The sequence below is a fragment of the Phocoena sinus genome, chromosome 18, assembly GCF_008692025.1.
Source record: "Phocoena sinus isolate mPhoSin1 chromosome 18, mPhoSin1.pri, whole genome shotgun sequence".
NCBI lineage: Eukaryota > Metazoa > Chordata > Mammalia > Artiodactyla > Phocoenidae > Phocoena > Phocoena sinus.
The window spans coordinates 26017552-26042306 of record NC_045780.1 but is presented as its reverse complement, the minus strand read 5'-3'; the positions used below and the strand labels follow the sequence as shown (position 1 = coordinate 26042306).

Below are 24755 nucleotides of genomic sequence, written 5' to 3'. Positions count from 1 at the left end.
ACCATGATGCCCCGAGATCTCTGACAACCCGTCCACCCTGAAATGACCTTATTTCAGTTGAGAAATGCATCCCAGGATGCAGGTGGCTTCCAAGAGAACTCATCCAATCAGGGCAACGTCCTAAGTCTAGTGTGGTAGAACTCTGCTCCCAAACATTACAACTAAGCAGATATACTTTTGAATCCTGAGCCCCGCCCTGCTTCCTCATCCCTCACTCCCCCACAGATACCTAAATAAGTGGAGAAGACCATTTTTTGTCGAAAACAATTTTATTTCTCTCCACCCTAACACATAGAAGTTTACTGGGGTATCTGTTGGAAGACAAGATCGTAATTCAGAAGGTAACCATCATTATAGACAAAAAGTTTCTGCTCGAAAGGATGATAGTTAATACTCTGTAGTTTTTCCTTCACCTTCTGCATTACAATGTTAAGTTTACCCTCTTTCCCTGTGCTTGTGTCATAGTAGTAGAAAATCTCTTCTGTTCTGGTGTTCAGAGTACGGGTGGCATACAGAACCCCACACACCATGAATGTGTTAGTAACAGATGGTTTATACTGCTTGGTATGCCAAGTGTTTAGCACCTCAAGTGTGGTGTCGTTGAGTTTGCTAATCACCATGTTACCAGTGCTGGCTTCAGTTGCATAAGTCACCCACAATCCATTCTCATCCACAGCCAAGTCGATATCTTGCCAACCAACATTAGCATAAGAAAAGCGGTTATCATAGGCAGCATCAGGGAGAGTTTTAGTCAAAGCAACTGTGGCAGTGGTCAGGTTAACTTTGGCAATGTTCCGGGTGTTGTACCAGTTGACATACATGTTATTCTTATAAACTACTACACCACCACCTTGGCCATACTTTATCCAGTTCTCTCGGGCATTTGTGTACAACAGCAAATCATCCAGTGTATTGTAGATTCTGTAATATCGCAAAAGTCTCCCATCAGTCTCCAAAGGTGCCACCCAGTACAGCCCTTTGCCTGGATGCTGAGGAGAGTAATCCCGACCCCAGGCGCCGTACACATAGCTAAATCCTCTCCAGTTGAGCTGAACTACAATCGGCCTGCTGATGTTCACCACACCGCCGTGAGCACAGCTCCCTAGAGGAACAAGCAAATAAAAGGGCATTCTTAGAGAAAATGAATGACAAGATACAAACAGTTTAATATCCTAAGAACCAAAGGAATCCATAAACATTTTTCTCGTCAATGTTCAATGACAGCCGTGGTCCTGATGGAGAAGAGGCAAAACCTACTCTTGGTTTCTGTCTCAATGCAAACCCGCTGTCAGTTCTAGAGAGCACTACCTTCTATTTACATGAATGAGCTTTCAATCTGGAAAATGGGGATAATGAAACTCCCAAGAGCCATATTAAAAAGCGTTGAGGGCCCAGAAAGTGGAAAGGAGGACTTGGTGAATTTAATATATTTTCTTCTATGAGAAAGCGTTTTGCCAATATTATTTTATTTCCTTTTTCTTATAGAGAAATCAAGAAAGTAAGATCACATGAGAATGCTACCCTATTTTCATAAAGCCAGAAGTTGCTATTCATCCCTTCATTGGGATGAAGGAGAAGTCTGTCCTAGGCAAGTCTTTCTTCCCTTCACCCTCTGCCCTTCCCTGGGACCCCAAGGGCATATCCACACCAGGTACCAATGATGCCCCAAGCTACTCTCAAAAGAGGAAGTTTGTACTATGGCATTTTAAAAGCTACAGAAAGATGGTCTCCTAATGGACCTCTAAGAGGTCCTCTAATGGTGGGATTTCAGCCTTGAGAAGCCATGGAAGTTATTATAGGACAACATTGCCTGCTCTGTGCCCAAAACATAGCCAATCACATAGATCACTTGGTGACCCATCTCACTGCACAGTTACAAGGTGCGTCTTGCTGTTCAAAAGCCATAGTCTACCGTGCCACAGAATGACAGGCAAGCACTTCGTCGTTCCCATTCTGTTGCTGTCATTGTCACAATGTGTACAATCAAGTGGGACCAGACTCCCGGTCCTTGAATCTACATTCCCTGTAACACTTGGGTGCATAACTCAGTCTGGGCAATTTGGCCCTTTGCAGAGCCCTCCCTCTGAAATGCCTGCCAACCCAGACCATTTATGAGCTATAAAAAATAAAATAAAATTCCTCCGGTATTTTTACAATAGCTATCTAAAGATTTGAACACACATTTTCTGGAATCTTAACAAATACCCTTAAAAAACTGGTCATAAATTTTATTGGAATTACAGAGAAAAGTCAACTTCAGATACATTTGAGATCATCTTCCCTCATCCTTTAAATGCTTGGAGGGAATCAGGGAGCCATGGAGAGTGCGTGAGGTGGGCTTGGGCCAGAAGCAGAGCTCCAAAGAATTGCCCGAGATTAACATTGTGGGGAGCAAGGGGGTGCAAAGCATTTGCCTCTGAGTCCCTGCCTCTGACACATATGGAAAGACCCATTCCTTTCCTTGCTAAATGCCTCCCCTTTCTCCCCTCCTCATTCAAGGACTGTTCAGATATGAAACCATCACTAGAAATCCTGCTTTTATTTTTCCAATCTGTTGGGGCTTTTTGGTCCTGGAATTAAATACGTGCTCCTTAAATGCTCTCATAAATCCGCAGTTGGTGGGAAAGCCAGCCAGCCATACAACAGGTAGAGAAATGAAACCACTCTGTACCCAACCTCAAATAATTTTGCATATCATTAAGTAGAACACAGTCACGGGTTTATTTTAATAATGCATGCACCATTTCATAAATAAAAAAGCAACGTGTGTTCAGCCAAGAGACTGCTCTCCTCTAAAGAAATAATAAAATTATAAATTATTATTTCCTCTTCTAAAAGTGATCTCTCAGATGAATGCTTGTTTGCTTTTGTTTATGAAACAATGCATGAATTATTAAAATAAAGTTAGCGGTGTGTTCAGCTTAATGATAACAAAAACTGTTTGAGTTTCCATATGTTACAAACTGGATTTTCTAGTTAAAATACCTTCCCAAGAACTTATTTATTCAACTACATTTCACTCTGAGGAAATAAAAGAAAGTCACTTTTTCCTTGCAGGTTAGAAGACTTAGGCATTATTTGCTTAATTGAATCTTGCCCTCCTTGAAAGGAAAGATTCCAAACCAACAGCAACAAATTACTTAAGGAAAACTTAAGATGCATATAACACATTCAAGCATTTTATCATGGGATTAAAGAAAATAAACTATTCTGTCCTAGATGTGGAAATCCTTAGATATGAAGAAACCAAAATAAACTTCTCTTAAAAATCACTACTACTACTAATGTCTCATCATTTCACAAGTTGACCAGGTGATTAAAATTGTACCTGGTATAAATACTAAAACTGTATGTCATTTAAATCTCTTTTCCTCACTCCACAACTCTAAACATCTCCCGTCCTTTTTGTTATCCTCTCTTTATCCTCTATCTCCTTTAGACCATTTTTAGAGCCCTGGCTCTCATCAAAGGAAGTGGAAATAAGAAGAAAACTAAGTATTCTTGTCCATGCTACAGATGTGGCTACAGCAGTGACAAACTGCTGACAAGGCTATGGCGGGTTTCCTCGACTCCTGGTGACAAACCGTCTTAGAAATATGAGTGAAACTGACAGCCAGCCCAGTGCCCACTGCTCATCTAGCGCAAGCAGAGACCCCATCCGCCCACCCCTTCTACACCGAGCTTCTCCCCGCCCTTTCTAATCTTGTACCCCTTCCCAGCCTGCATTTCAAGGTCTTTGAGATACTCCATTCCTTTCTTTCTTTATGCCAACTTTATCCTACCACTGGAACAACAACCCACTGCCCAACCCTGACCCGAGAACTATGAAAAACCATCGAATCATTTTGCACTTCCTGATGGAAGAGAACACACCACAGAAATGAGAACGAAGGTACCCTTTCAGCTACTCCGCAAGCAAAAAAGCCAAGCTAATTTGGTATTAATCAGGTTGGTGACTTATTGCAACTTTCTTGTCAATCTAGGAATCACAGGTGCACCTCTCTCTCCATTACAGCATCTGTGGAGGGCAGCCTGGTACAGTGAAAACATTGCCAGATTCCAATTCAGATCCTGACTCCAGCACTTATGAACTGCGTATCCTTGAGCAAGTTACCCAACCTTCTGAGCCTCAGTTTCCTTACGTTAAAGGAAAACTAATAATACCTACTCTGCAGAATTGTGAGGAAGAGTAGACAGAAGACATATACATTTGACTCAATAAATGATAACGGTCAGCATTATAATCACATCCATGTTACAAGTGAAGGTTTACACGACTGTTTCCCCTCCAAGATAGTGGTTTCTGGAGGTTTCTGTACTTACCCTGATAACCCGAGTGCCCAGAACAGGACCAGCCACCCAGTGACACCAAATTATGTTTGTGGAAATAAAAACTGATTAAATCCCCCAAACTCACCTTACCCTTATTTATAAAACACTAGCTCTTTACCCTGGTACATAACTGCAAGTTTCCAAGAGCCTGGTATTCAATCCACTGAACGTAAGGCAGGGAACCCTCTACACCCAATAGCCTTGGTTGGCAATCTCTTCTTTGTCATGCAATTTATTAGATATTGCCATGGTATTCTGAAAATATCCTGGGAGGCCACATGGTGAGACTTTAAAATACTCTAACTTGGCTTTTTTAAAGTCTCATGGCCAGTAGCACTTTTTTTTTTAAAGCTAAAGATTATATACCAGCAGAGGAAACTTAATCTTGGATCCATCAATGCCCTCTCTCACCTGGGCAAGTGAACTTCGAGCAAAGACGATAATACAATTAAAATGATTATAATCATAAAATGATTAAGATGAAATGGTTATGTGTTACCTAACACTCTGCTCCTCTCTAGGCTTTTGACCGGTCACCCTACATCTTTCGTGGACCACTTACTGTGCACCTACTATGTGCCAGCACAGATCTTTGCACCTTTGAGCACAACAGTGATGACCCCTGGGCATTCACATCCCATTTTCCTATCTGCAGTCCTTTAGATTCAGGGGGAGAACAGAGAGAAACTGAAGTCAGTTGTTTCCAGGAAAAACAGTTAATGAGCACAAGGCCAATTATTTTAGATTAGAAAGTTCTATGAAATGAAGCAGAAAAGGGTGCCATTTGCAGCAGAAGCCATATATAAAGCACATTTTATTGAACCCTAATGCTATGTACTGGCTCTCAGATCAAGCTGACCGCTGGGGTAGCAAACTGCAGCTGCCCAGAGGGCCCAAGAGAGCACAGAATTACTTTATAGCTGAAACTTGCATAGAGTGTTTTTTGTTCCGCGCAACTCTGCAGTGAAAAAAAGCAGACAGGCCAGATTTTAAAGTCCCATAATAGTGAGTAACTTTAATTAAAGTCTCCACAGGCTCACAACTTTGTGGTGCCTGGGGATTTTCCAATTCTGCATTATCAACCAATCCAAACAGAAAAAGAGCAAGTGAAAGAAATTGATTTCAAAACATGACAAAAAATCAGTTTAATATAAACATCATAAATATAATATGAACAGAGCTGGAGGAGGGCCAAGTGGCTTGGCAGGGATCCAGCTACAGCCAAGGTTGTGGGAAAGTGAGAGGAAATCTGCATCCAATTTGTTTAAACAACACAGCTGGGCTGGGCTGGCTCACAAAAGTCTAAGTGTGAGGACGTGGGGGAAAGTTCTAGAAAAAAAAGGGCTAACAAAAATAAGAAAACAGACTCACTGTTTTCTTCCTTAGATACTAAGCCATGTACTTTCTCCCCCACCGCCGGCCTTGAGTTACTGACACCTAACCCTCGAGGTCCTGAGATGACAGGAAGCAAGGGGCCTTGCACTTCGGCCTCAGCTCTGTCACCAGCTGCCTATGTGGCCTCAGGAAAAGCGGTATCCTCACCACTAAGTCCCCTCCTCTGAGACATGACAGCCCTGAATGTTCTTTCCTGCTCTAAAATGTCCTCATTCCAAGGGATGCATAGAAAACTGTGGCAGAAAAAGCTATTTCATGAGGACAATTTGCTGAGGTTTAAAAAGAGAGAGAAAGAAAAAAGGACAAGAGGGATAGAGGAAGGAAAGAACGACTTGCTCAGGTAGTATCAGGAGTGGTCGCTGCTTGATTCCTGCCCTCAGGGAGCCCTCTGTGGCCCCGCAGAATGAGCTCTCATTTCCAATGACGACGTTGACACCTTTGATCCCAGACCACATTTAGCCTGGTTTGTTACAGAGGACAGAGCATGGCCTTTGTCCCAAACCTCCTCTGCATGTCATACTGTGACAGATTCCCAACTGCAGAAGGAGGGAAGGTAGGGCTCTGAACAACACCAAGAGGCTTATAACTGTGGCAGTATTTAATTAAAGCCTTAAAGAAACCAGCGACACTGACAAGGATCCAGAAACGCATGGCCCAAAAGGAATCAAGTTGTGACAATAGGAATGAATGAAAATAACAAGAGCTGTATGATTCGATTACCAGATACTGTCCCCGTTCAGGCTGAGATGCTCAGGATGTGCAAAGAGAGCTTCCCTATGACCCTGGCTCCTGGGCTGGACCCTGCGGCTTTAGTTCTCCTGGAGGGATGTGCCAGAACACACACATGGATCTAGCACCGCTTTTGTTTGCAGCAAGATGTTCACTTCAATTATCCTCATTAACAACAGATACAATCGCCATCGCCAGTGTATAAATGCCGATCACAGAGCTCTGAGTTTCCCAAGACTTGTTTTATGAATCCTCACAGCAACGCTGCCAAGTAGGTATTACTGTTCTCCCGTTTTACCAAGGAGGAGATTAAGAACCTTTCTGCTGTGGCTACATAGCTGGAAAGTTCAGGCCTTTGGGGTCACGCCCCTGACCCCTACACTCCACCAGTCCATTCAAGGAGGTATTTATGAGCACCCACCTCTATGCTACACTTAACCCCCTCCAAGGATGATTCCTTAGAGAGGAACATGCCGTCTTTGCCCTGCAAGAACTCACAGTCCAGGAGGGACGGCAGGACACACCCTCACGTACTGGACACGTGGAGCCATCTGTTAAATCCTCACTGAATCCTGGGAGGCACTCCACAGCACGTGCATTTAAGGAAAGCAGGAAGGAGAAATAAAGAGGTGGACGGAAGGAGGGAAGGAAGGAAGGAGGGATGGAGGATTCAAGGTGTAACCCAGCTCATCACATAAATTGAGCCAATTAGCCCTTACAATCCACAGGACAGCCCGGAGGGGAAGCCAAGCGGATTGCAGAGGCTTTCCCCGGGCCCCTGATAACCAGACAATCACCGTAGAGGCATTTCTTCTGTGCGCCCCAGGACATGACAGTATGTAGAGCTCTGGTAGGTGAGATTTAAAAGCAGGGAAGAGTAAACTCAGAGCCGCAAAAATCCCGTCCTTCCTTCACCTCCACAATCCCAGAGCCCTTCCCCACCCAACCCTTAGCTCCTAATGGGGCCTGGTAAAAAGAGGACCCCCTTACCTGGTGCAGGGGGAGGGGGTAGGGCAGGAAGGTTTCCGACTTTAGAGTCCTCACATTCCTTGAGTTTGTTCTTCAGAGCCACGATTTGTCGGCGAATGGCAAGGACATTGTTTTTGTCTAGCGTCTCAAGCTTCTCCACCAGGAGAGTCATATTCCTTATCTAAGGAAATCAAAATTCAGAGTGACTTTATATAATTGCGCAATTTCCTTCGTAAACATTCAGGGCTGAATATGTCACTTAGGGAAACATTGCCAGAGAATACACCTGAGATTCTTCTGACTGGTTTCATTTGGAAGAATACATTTCATGGTTTAGCGTGAATGCCTGTCAGATTGCAGGCCGATGTGCGTGACAAGAAGAAAATGGCAAAGATTTTAACAGCTTTAATAACAGAGAACAGGCTCCGTCTAAGTATCCACAAGTGTCCATTAAAGTTCATCTCTAATAACCTTCCCCTATAAACTCGTGTTTACTCATGTCATACTATAATTAAGATTCTAATGAGTGGTGAGGGCCAGAGAAAACCTAAATTCTAAAATACAGAACTGGAATTCTCAATGATAGCCCATGTCATGACTGTGTTAGTAAATTCTCATTGATATAAATTACCCAAGCAAAAAATCTACAAACAATAAATGTTGGAGAGGGTGTGGAGAAAAGGGAAGCCTCTTGCACTGTTGGTGGGAATGTAAATTGATACAGCCACTATGGAGAACAGTATGGAAGTTCATTAAAAACTAAAAATAGAGCTACCATACGACCCAGCAATCCCACTACTGGGGATATACCCTGAGAAACAATTCAAAAAAGAGTCATGTACCACAATGTTCATTGCAGCTCTATTTACAATAGCCAGGACATGGAAGCAACCTAATGTCCATTGACAGATGAATGGATAAAGAAGATGTGGCACATATATACAATGGAATATTACTCAGCCATAAAAAGAAATGAAACTGAGTTATTTGTAGTGAGGTGGATGGACCTAGAGTCTATCATACAGAGTGAAGTAAGTCAGAAAGAGAAAAACAAAAACTGTATGCTAACACATATATAAGGAATCTTAGAAAAAAACAAAAAGGTTCTGAAGAACCTAGGGGCAGGACAGGAATAAAGACACAGCCGTAGAGAATGGACTTGAGGACACAGGGAGGGAGAAGGGTAAGCTGGGATGAAGTGAGAGAGTGGCATGGACATATATACACTACCAAATGTAAAATAGATAGCTAGTGGGAAGCAGCCGCATAGCACAGGGAGATCAGCTCGGTGCTTTGTGACCACCTAGAGGGGTGGGATAGGGAGGGTGGGAGGGAGATGCAAGAGGGAGGGGATATGGGGATATGTGTATATGTATAGCTGATTCACTTTGTTATAAGGCAGAAAGTAACACACCATCGTAAAGCAATTGCACTCCAATAAAGATGTTAAAAAAATAAAAAATAAATTACCCAAGCATAACATTAATGGGATAGTGTTTATCCACAGAACTTAAAAGGCTTCGCAAAATATCCTCACAAGAAACTCCTTTAAAGAGGCTTGTGGAGTACGTAGAGAAGCATTCCAAGAGGGATCAGGACTGTGTGATCATTCAAAAGGAGAAACAGACCTAGCAAATCCAAATCTGTGGTCTTCCATTCCCATGAGGATAAATCCAGAACAGAGAAGACCCCTTGATCTAGCTTGGCCATGGAGTTGTTCACACTTAGGTCATCTCCTTTCTAGAGACACCGAAAGGCCATTTGGTTTTGGGGCAGGACTCTGACCACTAGACAACACCTACTCCTCAATCAGCATGTTCCCAATGTGTGTAATTTACTGTTCAAAGCCAGGTGTCCATCCAAAACAGAACACGGGCCTTGCCAGGCGGTCATGAGAGAGTACAGCATTAGACGTCAGAAGAGGGACTCCAATCCTGGTCCTAGCACTTGCTCACTGAAGAGACATTATTAATGCACACGAAGTGATTTCATTCCTTACCTCCACTTCCAGCTGGTCAACAATCACTGAGCTTCCAACAAAACCGACCTTCAGCTGTTTGATCAGTTTCTCCATCTCCTTCACTTCTACCTTGATCAGCTCAAAGTCCAGTTCGGTGTAAGAAATGGTATCTTTTTCCATGATCTCTATTCGGACGGTTAGGTTTGAGAGTTTCTTCTCATACACGCTGATTAATTGTACATACTCCTTCACCTAGAGGGGAATCAAACAGCTCAAGTCAGTTTTCAGAGCGATGTCACACAGCTTTCCTCCACTAACCAAGTCCTTGGGGACTATTTGATTGCCTTCGGTCTTTTTTAATTAAAGAAATGGATCAAAAATATATTTACCTAAATATTTGTAAAAATCTCTCCAAATACAAAGAATTTATTATTACAGTGGGGGAGAGGGCGGATTTTGCACTTGCCTAGACTAAAAATAATCGTGCTACAGAATCATCATTCGCAAGTACATTTTCATCTCCATTTTAATGTTTGAAGATACTAGCACCCCAAACTAAACTCGTTTGAATCAGTCTTTTGCCCGCCCTCCTCCGCTTAGTACACACACTCTAAATCAGGGTTTCCCAACCTCAGCACTATTTACATTTGGGAATAGATTGTTCTTTCTTGTGGGGGGGGGGGGCGCTTTTTTGTGTAGTATAGGATGTTTAGCAGCATCCCTGGCCTCTAGATGCCAATAGCACCTACTCACCCCCCAGCTGTGGCAACCAAGAATGCCCCAGGCATTGCTAAATGTCCCCCAGGGGCAAAATCACCACCATCATCCCCCTCCCTCCATTTAGAAATACCACTCTAAATCTAAGTATTTTCTAGAAGAGGGAGAAATGCTCTGAGAAGAATTCCTTTGCTGATCACCAAATGCAATGAGTTTTGAGCCCCTCTGCCTTCTATAGAGTGACATAAAGACTCAACTTACAAATTATGGTTCTCTCCAGATATATGCTCAGGAGTGGGATTGCTGGATCATATGGTAGCTCTATTTTTAGTTTTTAAAGAAACCTCCATACTGTTCTCCATAGTGTCTGTACCAATTTACATTCCCACCAACAGTGCAAGAGGGTTCCCTTTTCTCCCCACCCTCTCCAGCATTTAGTATTTGTAGACCTTTTGATGATGGTCATTCTGACCCACGTGAGGTATTGTAGCTTTGATTTGCATTTCACTAATAATTAGCAATGTTGAGCATCTTTTCATGTGCTTTTTGGCCATCTGATATCTTCTCTGGTGAAATGTCTATTTAGTAACTAACAAGAACATACTGTATAGCACAGGGAACTATGCTCAATATTTTGAAATAACCTATAAGGGAAAAGAATCTTAAAAAAATACATACATATATATATATATATGTGTGTGTGTGTGTGTGTGTGTGTGTATAACTGAATCACTTTGCTGTACACCTGAAACTAACACAACATTGTAAATCAACTATACTCTAATTAAAAAAAAAGATCCAACTGACTCCACAGTATGTGAGGGTATGTGCAACTGTAAAGTGCACATTTCATTAAGTGCACCCACATATTTATTCCAAGTTTATTCCAAGAACTGATTATTGCAATCAGACCTTTAAATTACACATTTGTTGCATATTTTTGAATGTCTGATCATTAAGTTAAAATACTTCCAAAAACTCCCATGGTGATTTAGTGTATAATTGGAATCTCCAAATGGATATTTCAATAAACACAGTTGGTGGTTCTTTCCGTATCTGATCTCTAAAAGAAATGCCATGGCTTTTTTAAGGACCTGCTCATTAAAAGTTGCCGGTTTTATATTCTTTTTAAAAATTTGAAGAGGACTAATACTCTTCCCCCAAACTTCACTAATGTCAAGAAGCTGATCCACAGGGCCTGGATGAATTCAGAGCCAGATGTCAGCCTCTAATCTTTCTAATACGAAAAGCAGCCCTAACTTCTGTCCCTTTAGCCCTTCCACTTAACTCCACTGTACAAATTAGACACATAGGCCATGAACCTAAAGGGCTAGGGCTTCAGGCAAAGAGGATTTTAATGAAAGTTGAAAACGCAGCCCTTGGCACTGCTCGTGTATCTCCTTCGGCAACTGATGCTCATTGCCATCAGATGAGGCTGATAAGGCTGGTGACATTTTGGTGGATAAGGAAGTTAAAAAAAAAATATATATATATATATATATATATATATATATATATATATATATATATACCTAGCAAGTCCCACTCAAAAGTACAAACACATATATAAGGTAGCCAGGTTTCAATTCCTCCAAAAATCAGGCATAAAACATTGGCTGTGAGAAAAAAAATAATAATAATGGAGTGCCAACCGATGGCAGAAATGGAAGTTTGCGAAATGAATATTCTTGGCATTTGGTCTTGCCAGCTCTTGGAACGCATGAAACACCCTCAGCTTTCCTGGCACATTTTGGTGGCATATCACAGCTGTTGTTCTATAAAAAATAAGTGGTTCGACTGTCATTTCTGCTAAATAAAATGTGGCTCTCCCAGATTCTCACTGCAAACCTCAGAGAATGTATGGTGGGCCTGCCCTGATTCTGCCCTAAAGTAAAGGGTCTCTACAAATCTGTTTGGGGAAAATCTTGAGGTTCCTTCAAGAACTGGACTTGACTGGAATGTCAAGAATAGCTCCGGGATGTTCAGGAAAATTGGAATCGTCCATGGAGTTACAGAAGGCAGGAGAGAATTTGAGAATGGGCCAGAAAGACTTTGTGGTGTGAATGTTACTAATTTAAATAGATTGTGAGTCTAAACTCTTCACGTGTACGGATCTCTAGTGTTGAGATGGAATGGACAATTCTGGAAACATCCCAACTCTCCCTGGGAGGGGCAGCCTCAGCAGAGGCGCCCAGTTTACCCGGGGATGTGTAGCAAGAATATACGTCCAGCCCTACAGGGACACTTCCCTGTGTCAACATTTTCCATGTAAAGCTCCCCATCACTACAAGTTTGAGCTTTAGACGACTCATCTACACTTGCCCTCAAACCCTCAGCCCTTCATTCAGAGCTCCCATTCTTCTGTTTGTTATGCACGTATCATGTCATTGATGGGTTCTAAGCATCAAAGTCTCTTTGGAGGGCTGTTGCTCTATACAGTCAATGTGGTCTTGTAATAGATAAGGATGCAGCCCAGGTGGCTATTAAGCTAAAGAATTAGTTGGCTTGTGTTTCTGCCAGTTCCTCAAAACCTGTGATCGTCACCATAGCTAGATTAATTGAAATAAATAAAGGTACTTTGCCACATACTGTCATTTTAATATATTTTTTAACAACAAGATTAATTGAGCTTGAATTGGCCGTCAAGACATATGAAGCACTTTGCAGCTAGATCCACCTAAGCTCAAATCTGGCTTCAGTACTTTGTGGACAAATCACTTAATTTCTCTAAGCCTTCATTTCCTCCTATAAATCGGAGGTAACGGTAACAAGCTCACAAGATGATTGTAAACTCTAGAGATAATGTATATTAAGTGCCTGGTGTAATGGATGCCCTATAAATTACAGCAATTATTAGACAGTGATTTCAGGTTTTTTTCAATCTGACCTTTTAATTTATTATATTTCACTGCACAAAACGTGGCTCAGTAGACGTTGTCTGTTTATGCGTTGCCTAAATGTCTCCCAGGCTGCCTCAACCCTCTCATGCATGAGGGACTATTAGCAAAAGTGTCATATTAAATAACTTGCCCCAAAGACCATAACCCTCTAGAGAAAAAAAAATTCTGAGCCGCCTTCTGGGTTGTCTCCTTTCTAAGTACAGTCACACAGGGACATCTCATAACAACAGAAAAGTATAAAATGCTTTCAGCATCTTATGCAGAGGCCGTCCCTGTCTTCTCCATGTCCTGACAGATAATGAATCAATGTAAGACAGTCCAAATCCTTTTCTACTGGCCCGCCCAAACGGGCGTTCCCCCAGGTCTCTAGATAAATGGTGATTTCCAAGGCAACCTAGGGACAGCTATAATAATTCACCTGGAAACTCAAAAGCCCTCAGCTGAAGAGATAATTTTGGATGGAAGGCATTACTGACCTGGTGCATCTCTTCTTAGAGCATAATAACCACACGGCAGAGAGGAAAGAATGATTGAAAGAGAATGATTCCGGGGCTTCCCTGGTGACTTAGTGGTTGAGAGTCCGCCTGCTGATGCAGGGGACACGGGTTCGTGCCCCGGTCCGGAAAGATCCCACATGCCGCGGAGCGGCTAGGCCCGTGAGCCATGGCCACTGAGCCTGCGCGTCCGGAGCCTGTGCTCCGCAACGGGAGAGGCCACAACAGGGAGAGGTCCGCGTACCACAAAAAAATAAAAAAGAAAAAAAGAAAAAAGAAAGAAAGAGAATGATTCCGAAGACCGAGATTCCTGACCTGGCTTAACCAGCCAAAAGACCTTTACATTTATGTTTCTTTACCCTTATGAGCCTCAGTTTTTGCATCCCTACAATGGGGAAAAGAACACTGGCTTATATGCCTTAAAAGGTTGTTTGAGAGTAGAACCGGAAAGCACAGAGGGAAGCTATTACTGCTATTGTTGTTACCCTCACCTGTCACATCCTGAATCCATTATGCAAATCTCAGTGGGCAGGTCAATTCCTTTCTTCGGCTTCAATCATGAATTATTTTTAGAACCAGCTACTGACACTTTCCAACTGAAAGTTTTTCCACCTACTCCACACTTCTTCCCTGCCAATTATTAGCAAGGCAGATAGCACCTGCCCCCCCTTAACAGGATTGGAATGAAATGTCCCAGACTCACAAAACTCTCCCTGGAGCAGCCCGGGGTTTCAAACTGCCGTTCACATCCCTGCCAGCCAAGAAGACATGCAAATCAGTAGCTCCCACTATTTCAAAGCAAATGACTCTACCTGAGAAGATCTTTACCTAGGATTTTCCTCCATTTGTTATGTTTTTATGCATAACTTCTTATCTGTACTTGATTATGCTATGAATATTAATGACTGGAATTTATAATTTAGTTCTGTGCCTTTTCTGCTGATTAATTCAAGGACATTTTATTTCTTAAGAAGCTAGGTTCCTGGAGTCGTCAAACACATTTTCCTGGACACTCGTTTAAACTTAGAATATTTATCTACCAATTGAGGTTGAAAGCAGGGGCTCAACCTCATCAGAACTTTTGTCTTAAAAGAGAGCTAGGCTCGATGTTGAGTTAGCTGAGCTGAAATTTCTTGGGAAAACCTATTTTGAATCTTGCAGGGAAGCCAGAGCTCCTTGTAAATTAATGGAATGGTATTAAATAACGCATAATGTGACGATAGCCTAGCTTGGACTTCACCTGTACAGAAGATGGAAGTTCTTTTTGTTGATTTTTGACTTGGCTAAAAAGGTTAAAGGGGTCAAAACTGGAATGTCAAGTTCATTGCTCCAGCCAGCTCAGAGAAGGGCTAACCCCGTGAGATGACTTCCTCTGGCTGGAGAAAGCAGTAATCAGGGGGTCAAGTGGAGGTTTTTATCAAGGCTGAGCCACCTACTAGTCTCATTTCAAATTCCCAGGGAAGCCTTCGGTTTGGGGCTAATGCTGGATGCATCTGATGTAATGTCCCTGCTGAGACAATAGAGGCTAACCCCAAGAAAGAGAGAGAGGGAGAGAAGAAAGAGAGTGAATTGAGAAGAGAAAATAGGAGGAAGAGAGAGGAAAAGAGGGAGGAAGGAAGGAAGATGAGAGGGAGATTTGTGGGAGGGGTGGAGGAGAAGGAAGGGGAAGGACCAAAAGCAAGAGAAGACCAAAAAAAGTAAAAAACAAAATAAGAAGGAAAAGGGAAAGGAAGGACTGAGGCAAGAGGAGAAATAGAAATGAAGGAAAGGAGGAATGGAATAGAATAGGCTGAAAAAAATGCAAGGGCAGGAAGGTAGGACATAAAGAGGACAGAGGAGAGGAAAGAAAAAAGGCAAAGCTGGAGGAATGACCAAGAAGAAGACCAAAAGGAAGAAACCACAAAACCAAATACAGATTTCAGAGTTGAAATTTACAGGGAGAACTCAGGCTTCTTTCCAGCTGCACACACACCATGATATTGAAGCGAGTTTATCCTGTGGCGTGACTCATCTCCATCCCATCTTCTCCCTGTGCTCTCACTCTTCCTGCTATAAAGAACTCCATAGGTTGCTGTGAAATAAATGCTAAAGCTTCCATTAGATGCAAATGTGCTCTTTGATACAGTGAAGAAAGGCTGCTTATAAAGTCCTGAATAAAAAGTATTTTGTTTGTTCTTAACAAGATGTTGTTGGAAGAGGAAAAAAGAATAAAATACTTACTTTAGAAAACTCTTTCTCGAACTTCTGGGAGATAGTTTGAGCTATGATTTCCAAGCGTTCCACTCTCTCCACAGGAAAGGTGGTGTCTGGCAAGATAACAGAGCACTGGCAGGTCCCACGGTCATCCTTGGAGCCGGTGAAGTTGGAAAATGACTGTAAATAAAAATAAGTTCAACATCAGTAATAAGCTGGGAAATGAGCCTTTGGCAAGGGAAGTGACAGAAACTGGCTTGTCAAAAGAGTGCTCAGAGGCAAGCGAGTGGAGTTCAATACATAAATGAATGGAATCATAGAAACACCCCAAAGCTGCTGCCATGTCTCCCAAGTGTAGCTCACTGTTCAGTCACCTCTCCACCTGTTAAGCAAACCACATCATTCTCCTTTCTGGAAGAGTCTTTAAGGAAACTACTACTGTCCCCATGTAAGGAAAAAGAAATAAAGAAGTGATGAGAAGACTTCCCTGTTGGCTCAGTGGTTAAGAATTCGCCTGCCAATGCAGGGGACATGGGTTCGAATCCTGGTCCAGGAAGATCCCACATGCCGCGGAGCAACTAAGCCCATGTGCCACAACTACTAAGCCTGTGCTCTGGAGCCCACGAGCCACAAATACTGAGCCCACACGCCGCAACTACTGAAGCCTGCATGCCTAGAGCCCGTGCTCTGCAACAAGAGAAGCCACCGCAATGAGAAGCCCACGCACCGCCACGAAGAGTAGCTCCGTTCGTCACAACTAGAGAAAGCCTGCGCACAGCAACAAAGACCCAACACAGCCCAAAAATATAAATAAATAAATTTATTAAAAAAAAAAAGAAGACGCGATGAAAGTCCTAAGTTGGCAATTCTACCACTTACTGGACCTGAATTCTCTTTAAGTCTCTGTTTCCTTATCTGTCAAATAGATATAACCTGCTTCACAGGGTTGTTCCCAAGAGGAACAAAGTAATGTAAACCAAGTCCCTGGCACGTGGTAAGTGATCAGTAAATGTCACTCTCCTTTTCCTTCTACACCCTCATTTCCTTTTCCACACTTCTACCCCAGCCCTAACCCAATGCCTTTCAGGAAAGTGAGAAAAACATCAAGGATGTGGGTTACAGTGAAGCTACGCAATGCAAATTCACATCCTCTCTTCACCTGGGAGAGTGTATAATTAACATCCTTCAAAATGGCAACAAACCAGCCATTTGTTAAAAACTGAGCAATGTATGAGTTTGAAGATTTTGTGCAAATTCTTTTTAAGTTTTCCAGCTTATCACTTGCAGAAAAGTCATTTTTAAATATTTGATGTTTCTTTAATATATTCAGGCTCCTACTTTGGTGCCACTGAATATTTTTAAATGACAGGTTTGAAAGATCCTGTTTTTCTTTTGTCCCTTTTGAGCTTCCCCAAGGGGATCCCGGCACAATTAACATTTTTTTATTACTACAATTGCCTTACAGAGTAACTCTTGGCAGCTGACTGAATGCCTTTCAATGATCTTCTCTGACGGCCAGCCCAAAACTCACCTGTGGAACATCAGCCCGAAGGGTCTCTTTCTGAAACTACCAAGGGGAGAGCGATGGTTTTCAGAGTTTGAAGAAATGCAGGCTACACTTCTCAATATTTCAGAGGTCAGCTGGCTGTAGCTGAGGTTGTGTGCTCTGTGATTTAATGTCTACCACCTTCCCTGATTCCTGAACAAGCTAGACTTGGGTGCTTCTATAATCAAGATCTAGTCCATCGGTGACCTCTGAACCAATTAATTCAGGCTTTTGCAGCCAAATTGCTTGTTATTTTAACCTAATCTTCTATAAGATGAACAAATACACACACACACACATATATATATTTGTACCCAAAACTCTCTATGCCACGTTAATTCTTGACATTGGCCTCAACTTTCTTTGCCAATCACACCCCACACCTGCAAAAACTGGGGAGTAAGGGGGAGGGACAAGCAGGTTTATGCTGAACGCTGTGGGTGGGAGGAGGGTAAGGGAAGGGTCTTTGCCAGGGACAAATAAAGACTAGACAAGCCACACCAGGAGCCTGTCAGAGAGCAGCTTCCCTGGGAACCAGTTTTATCACTCCCACGGAAGGTAGAAAGACTCCAGCTCAAGTGTGCCAAGGCTTTTGCAGGAGGACCTGTCCATGCCATCATGGACTTTTGAAGAAATAGCTTATTATAATAACGGTCTACCAAAAAAACCAGTCTTGCATCGCATTTTGACAAGGGGAGGTCGATTAGCTGCACAAGACAGGGTTGGACCATTCTGAGAGTTCTTGGAAAAGCTCTGTCAACTCCATGAACAGTAGAGATCATCAAGCAGTCTCTAGACAATCAACTAGAAACTACTAGCTCACAACTTTTTCATCCTGAAGTTCACCTGAAAGGCAGGCAACTAATTATGAGACCTGCTGATAGCCATTCCGCTGTCTTGTATTGCACATCTCCGTCCTGGCACAGTGGACTTCCCGCTTTCCATCCTTATCATCAGCCCAGCGTGCTCAGCTGACATCCAAATGGTCCATAAGTTTGATCAGTGTTTCCCATTAGAGATATTTCTGTTCCTCGCACTCAAAGACCATGAAACTAATGGCGATGGGTCTCTTTCTGTGGCAAATGCTTAATCTCTATGTGAGTGTCACATGAGGGACGGGAGACCAAAAGAAGCACTTGTCCCCTTGGCCTTTGGAAGGGTATGTGATCCCCCTGTGGACCCCACAGACACCTTACACTGATCAGTTCTCACTCGGCCTGTGTTCAATTCACATTTACTGGTGTCTACAGCTTGCCAGGCTCTGGTCTGGAGCCGGACAAATAAGAGACAAATAAGACCCACTTCCGGCCCAGTGAATGAGGCCCCTCGTCATTATGAAAGCCTTAGTGTCTTTTTCCTCAACAAGCCCTTTAGCCTGATGACAAAAGCATGTGACTCGAGGTTCTGACTCTTGCCAGTTGCTGTGTGAGGCGAAGCACTGAGGCTTTTCTTGCCTGTAAGTTGAGGACCCTGATAGCAGCTCCCCTCTTTGGAGGGCGACACCTGAGGCTGGCGGAGTGCTCTGAGCACTCCAGCGAAGGTGCGACTCACATTTGGGATCTCAGGTTGCAATTGGTTCTAATTAGCAGCCAAGTCTAAGTGCCTGTAAAGATGCAAGGCATAAAATAATGGTACTCAACATTTTCAAAGTACAGAAAATGATATGTTTGGAACTTGCTCAATGACAGTTATAAAGGGGTTTTCTACCACTTTCCAAAGAGCTCATCAAGCAGTCCTAGAAAACTGGGTTTATAGCAGAAGTGACACCTAGCCTGCCATAAAAAAGAAGTTGGAGTCGTGATATTAACTCACCAGAGGGAGATATGTAAACCAGGAAGGAAATTAAAAACTCTAAGTATAATTTAACTACCATTCCTTATCTACTTTTAAATATTTATCTTCTTACCAAACAACAGACACTTTGAGTTTCTCTGGCTCTTGACCTGTATTTTCTTTTCTATTATGTTAGCTGATCACCTTACCTAAAAGCCGGTTTCTAACTGGTGGTAAAACCTCACAGTATACTATTAATTTTCATTTTAATTTTTTTTAAATGCTAACCAGTTCTCATTGTCCCCAGAAGTCATTTAGTATCATGGAATAAAATGATATGTCTGATTTCTGGCTACAAAGAATCTTGGTGCATATTCATGATTCCCAAACCATTCCCTTCTTCAAAATAAGCACTTTAAATCTATACTCCATGAAAATATAGAAGGCTGCGTGGAGAGAGATGGTGAAGAGCATGAACAACTAAGTTTGAGCTGTATCACTGGCTAGTTTATTGACTTTAAGCCAATGATTTCATCTCACTAAGCCTCAGTTTTCACATCTCTAAAATGGGACAATTAATTGTACTTACCTCTGAGGTTAAATAAGATAATATATATTATGCACTTAACGTAGTCCTGACATTTATAAGGCACTCAGTAAACATTGTTACTGCCATTTCTGAGCCCTATCCACACCATTTCATTTCATAATTGACAAATTTTCATTGCCTTTGAGGTTCTGATGGTGAAAGGGAAACAAAAGTCTTTTCCTCCTCTTTTTCCATTGGCCCTTCCGTTCAGATGATCCTATAAACAGTGACCTGACCTGTGAGTAAAGATCATAGAAGTACAGAGGACAGCCTCTGGGGGAGTTAAGACTCCCCCACCCCAAATCATACCTTAGCAAGGAAAGCCTAGGTTTTTCAGAGCAGGACTCCTACAGAGAAGCCCGGAGCTGATGGAGGGAGGAGCTGCTCCCCGCGCCCTAACTTCTCACCCCTCTGTGCCTATTTCCCTTTCTTCAAAGGAGATCCAAAGAGGGCTCATCCCCTAAAGAACGAGGCTCACTGCACGTTGTAGAGATGTGGGCTAGCTGGACCAGTCCCTTTCTAGTGCATGCTTTGTTTTTCATTTGTTTGTTTGTCTTGTTTGTTGCTACTGCTATCGTCATTTTGAACTGGAAATGGCTCTTAAGATCCGTTATAAGAAAGACTGTAAAGAGCTAACACTCCTCTAGGGAACTATGCATGTGTAACAGCACTTTCCCAAAGACCAGGGATTCCTCCTCTTCCTTCTGTCACCCATCTCCCTTACAAACAGGCTCAGAGAAACTCTCAGGTCTCCAACCAAAGCACTGTGATAGCCACAAATCAATTGGACACACTTTTCTGGAGCTTCTACTGGCAGGGCTCATCCCCTAACAGCTGGTATCTGGGAGAGAACCCAGGCATCTTCATTTTTCTTAGTCCCCTCCGCCCCGCCCCGATTCTAAGGTGCAGCCAGGTTTGAGAACCTCTTGAAAGCTTAGATTCTTTCCCTAAAGCCCCCAGCCGGAGAACCGAAAGGCTGTCTCTCCTGCTAACAATTTAATTATTTTACCCAGGTTTTAATTCATTTTCAGGGCACCTACAATTAACAAAGGGAGTCGTAACTCTGCTCCAGTGTTCAGGCCTAGCCATCCGTGAAATTATATTCAGTTCCCCAAAAAGCCAGAGGAAGGGAAGGAACGCAGCTATCAGACTCTGGGGCATCCTCACCTGGGACTCGGAGCCGGGGGTGGACCAGCCAGAGCCAGAGGCGGAGGTGGAGCTGAAGTCAGAGGTGAGGAAGGAGGTGGAGGCGGTGCTGGTGGGGAAGTCGGTAGAGATGGTGGTGATCCCCCAGACACTCGCAGTATCTGAGTGGAGGAGGCACAGAAGCGCCAGCAGGCAGGGGAGGCCTGGCTTCATCTTGTGCTCTAGGCTGGAGCCACTAGCTGCTGCAGGAGCTCCAGGGCTTCTTATAGCGCCCAGTGGGGATTTCCCCCCGGGCCAATGTGCAGGGAAAGAGGAAGCTGCCAGAGAGCACGTGACCACCAGGAAGGCGAGGACAGCCGGGAACTTGCATCACCTGCACATCAGGTCCTGAGCCCCACTCTGCCGCTGCCCTTGAATCTGGGTCTCTCCTACCAAATCTTAGCTCAAATGCGCTTTTGCAAGCCCAATATCTGGTTTCCGACTCGACGCTTCCTTGAAACAGATGGGATGAAAGTAGTCTTTGTGGATGAAAAGAGCTTGGGGACCCCAGGAAGGAAAAGTAAGCCTCAATCTTTTGCCCAGAAGCCATCTCTGTTTGTCCCCTGACCCCCGTTGTCCTGAATGCGGCTTTCCAGGGAAAGCTAGGGAACTCCATCTAGAGACTGTGACTCTCCCCAGGGGATTCCCTCTTCACTGGCTACTGCCCAGGCTGTCTCTGACCGCTCCCTTGCAGTGTCCGCTTCCACACAGAGTTCTCTCAACAGCCCCACTCAGAAGGAGACACCAGCCATGTGTCTGCCCTGGGACTTCAGGCAGGGCTCTGCGCTATCAATCACTCGGCCCTGTGAGCTTGACAGAGGAGAAAGAACCCAAGCAGGAGGCTGCCCCAGACCCAGTTCAGGAGGCCCATGGTTGAACAGTTTCTTTCTCCAGAAGGTTCTCTCTTGACCTCCTTATCCCAGACCCTGTTGTGAGCTGGTTAGGCATTCAGGAGCTCAAGGTGTATTCCTGAAACTGAGAGATAGGGGTGGTCTTCAGGCCCATTTACACCCCTCCACCATTTCACACACCTCTGTGACCTCTGCCCTCCTTCCTGCAGGGGAAAAAGGGTGTTGGCCTGAATATTCAAAATCAGCTCTCTCATTTAGTCAGTGGCATTAGGCAAACCACTGAGCCCCCTACTGTTAATAACAATTCCTAAATCATTAGAATTAAATGAAATAGTGTATAAGAAGTTGCTTATGAGCTTTGAAGTGCTATACAAATGTCAGATTTGTGTGTGTGTGCTTTTTTGGTTTTATTTTTAATTTCCTAAAGCCCGGCTCAATATGGAAGGTGCTTGGGTTCCAAACAGGGAAAGAAGTTCCCTGCCCCTCACTGTCCCCACCCCCAGGCCAGGAGCAGTGCGGAAGACCTGGTCTGAAGGGTTCCTGCACCTCAGGGGCTGCACAGACTCTCAGAGTCAACGCTGTACACGTGAGGAGCAGGGTCTTAAACCCTTAGCACGTTATTCAGATGCAGGGGAGGGGACGGGCAGGAAAAGTACGAATGAATGAACAGAGAGTGAGGGAAGGAAAAGAGACAGAGAGGGAAAGGGGGAAAGGACAGGTCTCTCTTTGTCTGGTGTACCCAAGGTGCCCTGGGGTACACCCTGGTCCAGCGCCCCACGCAGCCCCCAGACCCCAAGTGCTGAGTTGGACACCTCACTTACACCAGTCCCCCCAACTTTAGGGTCCACACCACCCCCGCCATCCAGTCTGTCATTGTTGCCTCCTCATTGAAACACACCTGACCAGCCACACAGGGCACCTTCTCAGGGCAACTTTATACCCACATTCACGTGGACGTGGTGATAGGCAGTTAGAGCAGGCCCAGGAAGGTCAGGATCATTTTCCCAGAAGCTTTCTGGAAGCAACGGGGTCTGCTTACCTTATCTGCTCTAAGGCAATGTGCAGTGAAGACGGAGGTCAGGGACAGGGGATCCATGGCCATCTGTTAGAGGAGAGGAAGAATATTTTTTTTTCTTTTTTCTTTTTTCTTGAAGTATAGTTGATACAATGCTGTGTTAGTTTCAGCTGTACAGCAGAGTGGTTCAAATTTTTTTATATGTGTGTGTATATATGTATATTCTTTTTGATTCTTTTCCATTATAGATTATTACAAGATATTGAATATAGCTCCATACTGCTATACAGTAGGTCCTTGTTCTTTATCTGTTTTATATATAGTAGTATATGTATGATAGTCCAAAATTCCGAATTTATAAAATTAGGAGGAGTATTTTGAAGCCCCTACCTCTCATATTCTGCCCTATAGTGGGTTGTCAGATTTAGCAAACAAAAATACGGGACATCCAGTCCAACTGAATTTCTAAAAAGTAACGAATCATTTTTTAGTATAGGGATGTTCCATACAATATATGTGGGACATACCTATGCTAAAATAATGATAGGCTGTTTACTTAACAGTTGAATTGAACTGGATATCTTGTGCTTTGTTTGGGAAACTGACCACAGAAGGCTGCTTGCTCCACCTGGGCAGGGCCTCCTGGGAAAGGATGTGAGCTGTGAAGCTCACTGTTCCCTACCAAAGCAATTCAGCTTCGGCCCCTTTGGCAGAATGGTCTAGCCACTGAGACGTCTGGCCCAAGACAAGGAAAGCGGATGGCATGTGTGAGAGTGGAAATTGGTGAACTGAACCCATTATCCTGAGATTGAACACCATGACTATGAATAGAGAGAGGAAAGCTTCCTCTGCTTCCCATCGTGGTTTCCCTCTTCCTCCTGCTTCCCACCAAAGCAAAGGGCAAAATCTCTTCTCTTTTGCTTGTAGCCTCTGCCTGTGGGTATAATGAGCTTTCCTTGCTCCTTTTTTCAAGGAACATGTCAGTGCCCTTGTCAAATAAATAAAAAATCTCATTAACAATGGCAGCCCGTAGTCATGACTACCTTTAGAGCCCTCTATGACCAATCCTTTAGGAGATCCTTTTCCAGAGGGGCTGCAGTCCTGCAGGAATGAGGCAGAGATTCTCTCAAACACAAGTGTGCCCTAGGCAGGAAGCTACTCCCCCTCCCCCCTCCCCACTCTCCCTCCCTGCCTCCCCCCCACACCCCGCCTGCCCGCCACTGCGCTCACAAGCTGCTTTGTTCCTGTGTGCCTCCATAGTTTTCAGATTCTGTACTATTTGGTAGCAGCAAATGCACAAAAGCATTGATGATGACTCAATAATGAGATTATTAATAATAAGAGTTTGATCAGCTCTTCTGCAAATACCTTTGTCCAAAGAAACAACAAGTTTCCTGGTAATTTGACAGACTGAAAGACAGGAAGAAATTATCAGCACTGCAAAGCAAACAGTGTATTATTTATAAAAATTTGTTCTGACAATGGGCTCCTTCTAAAGGAAGAGGTCACTGAAATTCACTCCAGTAACACTGTTCTTCACTGACAGCTTGAAGGAAAGTTACCGTGTGTGCATTTCATTAGGGGAATTCCCTAAAGCTGTACTTTTTGACCGGTTGCAACACACAGGAAAAAATAATCATATAGATAAAGCCTTAATTTAATCCCCCATCATTAAAAAGCAATGCCAAACATACCGTGGTACTTTCAGAAGACAGTGTCTTTAGGGTATCTGGTCTATAAAAAGACAATAGAGGCCAGTTTAGCCAACAGACTGACTACAGAGTTTGTGCTGGGGTGACCCTTTCCACGTCTGTTGACCTCCAGACAAGGAGATCTGGAGGTTGGAGGTGGAGGTGTTCAACACCTCCAACAACCCTCGAATCGCTATTAGCAATACTAGAAATGATGTGTAAAAATAATAATCAACTGACATCATTCATGTACCCTGGAAAGAAGGTTAATGATGTGTATGAGGGCTTCATTAACAATGTGTATCAGGCCCCACTCTGTACAAAGTATCAGGCCCTATGAAGACTTAAAAAGAAGGAAGAAAGCATAATTATTGCTAATAAAAATGTCCGGCCACTCAGGGGAGGCGGGCCACTTC

General features: G+C 43.5%; 1 protein-coding gene across 1 annotated transcript; it reads right to left on the bottom strand.

Moving 5' to 3' along the window:
* Nucleotides 1-262: 262 nt before the first annotated feature.
* On the bottom strand, nt 263-20927 carry OLFM4 (olfactomedin 4). The gene is made up of 5 exons (XM_032611491.1): nt 20765-20927; nt 15717-15869; nt 9425-9637; nt 7447-7606; nt 263-1102 (listed from the first exon to the last, which is right to left on the bottom strand). The coding sequence occupies exons 3-5, from the start codon at nt 9563-9565 to the stop codon at nt 300-302; spliced, it is 1104 nt and encodes a 367-aa protein (XP_032467382.1). The 5' UTR covers nt 9566-9637; nt 15717-15869; nt 20765-20927; the 3' UTR covers nt 263-299.
* Nucleotides 20928-24755: the final 3828 nt, after the last annotated feature.